Genomic DNA, 3,124 nt, shown 5'->3' with positions numbered 1-3,124 from the left:
ACTTAGGTATAAATATATATTAATATATAATATATTTATTATATAAATAATGTATATAATTTCTTTATTTCGAGCTAAAAACAAGAGAGAGCAAAGGGTTGTTCGGTTTTTTTGTGTTTGGCTCGTTTATAATTTGAGCTTAAAAAATTTGTTCATGTTCGGCTCTTTTAAAGAATGACCCAAACACAAGCTACTTAACGAGACAAACATGAGTTGTTCTCGAACAATGGATGATACTCATGTTCAAAAAAAGTAATCATAACTGGAGAGGATTCTATTTTCTAAATGCCCCCTCAAATTGTGTGCAATTGTTTTGGGCTATAACTTTAGATAAAATTATGAATACATCAAGAATATTTGTAAAATTTAAACATTCAAGTGAAATCTATCACGCCGAAGCTTGAAGCGATAATCTTACATCCCTCGTAATAGTCTCTAGAGGGCGTTAATTTTAAGTCTAATTTAAACTCATAAAACATTAATGCCATATCATGTGCAGCATTGTGATTTATTTGAAATTCTTGTTCATTAAAACTCTCTGATGCATGTGCAGCAACTGGGAGCTGACTTCACCCTGGACTGGAGTTCAAATAAAAGTACCAGTAAAGTTCGTGGTTGGGGATTTGGATTTGGTCTACCACGTGCATCGCGTTCAGGAGTACGTACACAAGGGTGGATTCAAGCGAGATGTTCCGTTCCTTCAGGATGTTGTGGTGATGGAAGGAGTCGGTCACTTTATCAATCAGGAAAGACCGAATGAAATATCTCAGCACATATTTGAGTTCATAAGTAAGTTTTGATGCTTCTCACTCTTTGGCCTGCCTAAATTTCCATGTTTTCAACTCTTTGTTTTAATGCACAATTAGCGTAATACTTATGCTGCTAAATAATGCATGCTTCAATGAGATATAAAGCATTTGTTTTCTGATTTGGGGTTATGAATTTAAATAATTGTATCAAGGCCATAATGAAGGCAGCATGTAAATTTATTCCTTTTTGGGTCAACTGCACGAGTGTAGTAGACATTGAATGAGGGATTTACTCTCCCTGCTTGGCATAGTTCCACTGTAATTTTTTTCTGCTCGGTGGTAATTTTCTTGTTGCTTTTAATAATTTTTGAAAGGACATTTACATGCATACCACCCGATTCCATGTATTTGCATATCTAAAACGTAAACTAAACTTTTTTTTTTTTAAATATATACCGACACAATTTTCGTATCATATCAAAAATATTATTATTTTAATTTTTTTAAAAAAATCAAATGCATCACATTTTCATGCATAGGGTTGATGTTATATATAGGTGTTTGAGTCAAGCCGATTTGTGAATCAACTTGAACTTAGCTCGATAAGTGGCTCCTGAATTGGGTTTGATGAGTTAACAAATCAATTTTAAATTTAAGGCTTTATCTTTATAGCATTAAAAAAAATAAAATAATATTTTATATTTTTTTGTTCAATAATTTTTATTGTTCCTCATAATTAATCATCCCTTGAAGCATGTTGAACTTATTACTTGAAAATCGAGTTCAAACTCAATTAAATCAATCAAGTTTAGGCCGAGAATGGTGTCAACTTGATTCCTTTAAACCACAAGCTATAAAAATTGAGGATGAACAATTTCTGTCCAACCTTTTAAATGAAACAAATTCATGCTCCTTCCACGTATTTAAAAAAGATTTAATACGTATTTCCATAGAATGATATTTTGAATGAATTTTGAAAAATCTTAAAGCACTGATTCGAACAGGCTGCATTACTTGTGATTATCGGCCAACCACTTAACATTTAAACGCCTAGTGGTTTTAAAATTAAATAATCCGAATTCCTCTTATTAAAATGTTTGATTTTTATCATAAACATATGTAATTAAACATTATATGTTTAATTAATTAATATTTAAAATTTTTAATTATATTTGAAAGTTTTTTTTTTTATTTAGATTTATTTTAACACAAATCTATTCATTCTTGATGTCTTCAGCTTTATTTCATGGAGGAATTCAATTTTATTTCAGGTTATTAAAATCCAAATAAGAACTTAATAATAACTCAAATTAACAACGTTAAGCTACATACAATAATGCCAGATAAACTAAACCATAATAAAATAGATGCTGGTGAAAGAAAAGCCAGATGAAAATTTTGAACCTCCAGAAGAGTCCGATTGCGACTGGTAAAAAACCAGACAAAATTATGGAGCTGCTCAAACCCTAAAACCCCTGCTGTTTCTCCTACCCCTAGCCTTCTCAAATTTCCTTCCTTTAGAGCGAACATAGGGCTTTGTGTGACTGTGGGGAACTCCAGGTGCAGGTCCAAAGTGCTTCACAGCTTCTCTTGCATTCTTAGGACCCCTCAGCAGAACCTGTTAAACCAGCAGAATATAAATAAAATCATTATCACTCCTTGGTGGTTCTTTCTTAACCAACAGAAAATGCTGTTATGTGATGCACAATGCAAACCTGGCTCTGCCTATCCATTTCACCCCATCGGAGTCAAAAAAATTGACCCAATATATCAACTCGACCCGTTTAACTGGACACAAAAAAAGTTTAATTTCCAGTTAAGAATCTCAACTCATTTATTGTTTTTTGTTGGATTTGAGTTAACCCGCGAACCCATAATCGACCAGAGATTTAACCTAAATGATCATTATGTGTTATGTTAAACAGGTCATACGGGTTATGTTCTCGTTAACAAGTTGAAATTAGGTTGAGTTCAGGTTAAACTTTTTGATCCATTTAGAATTCGAATCGAATTTGAGTTAAAAAATGAGTTAAAAATGAGTCTTAAGTTGGGTTAGATATGATCCAGCCCCGTAAAGCGGATTTGACATCCCTATTTCACCCTAGCATTTGGTTTGCTTACTAGTAATTCCTTCAAACCAAACAACGCGTGATGAGAAGAAGGCAAGCTAGAAAGAGCAAAAATGTCATGGAAGCACAAAGCTTCACCACAACAAGAAGAAAGGCAAGAAGGAACCTAAAGTGGAAACTTAGCTCAGATACACAGAATGCTCCTTAGACTTCCAACAAATGGAGTCCTCACAATGAGCTGGGATTGTGCAGTATAATCATCGCCACAACATAACAAGAGTTACCAGCAATTCAAAACCAACGGAA

The 3,124-nt window shown here is 33.2% G+C and overlaps 1 protein-coding gene and 1 long non-coding RNA gene across 3 annotated transcripts in view; one reads left to right on the top strand and one right to left on the bottom strand.

The window, feature by feature from the left end:
* LOC110033488 (epoxide hydrolase A) overlaps nucleotides 1-1,081 on the top strand; it is a 25,629-nt gene extending 24,548 nt beyond the window's left edge. The window contains exon 4 of the mRNA XM_020737484.1: nucleotides 554-1,081. Within this exon, the coding sequence (XP_020593143.1) occupies nucleotides 554-800 (247 nt within the window). The 3' untranslated portion in view covers nucleotides 801-1,081. The remainder of the gene's footprint in view (nucleotides 1-553) is intronic.
* Nucleotides 1,082-2,024: 943 nt separating this feature from the next.
* On the bottom strand, nucleotides 2,025-3,074 carry LOC110033489. 2 transcript variants are annotated; one of them, XR_002294947.1, is made up of 2 exons: nucleotides 2,456-3,074; nucleotides 2,025-2,367 (listed from the first exon to the last, which is right to left on the bottom strand). It is a non-coding gene; the product is annotated as an uncharacterized LOC110033489 (long non-coding RNA). The 2 variants fall into 2 exon arrangements; XR_002294946.1 differs by having other exon boundaries at nucleotides 2,465-3,073.
* Nucleotides 3,075-3,124: the final 50 nt, after the last annotated feature.

This window comes from Phalaenopsis equestris, unplaced genomic scaffold (genome assembly GCF_001263595.1).
Source record: "Phalaenopsis equestris unplaced genomic scaffold, ASM126359v1 Scaffold001196, whole genome shotgun sequence".
NCBI lineage: Eukaryota > Viridiplantae > Streptophyta > Magnoliopsida > Asparagales > Orchidaceae > Phalaenopsis > Phalaenopsis equestris.
The sequence above is the reverse complement of the archived record's forward strand: the minus strand, read 5'-3'. Positions and strand labels throughout refer to the sequence as shown.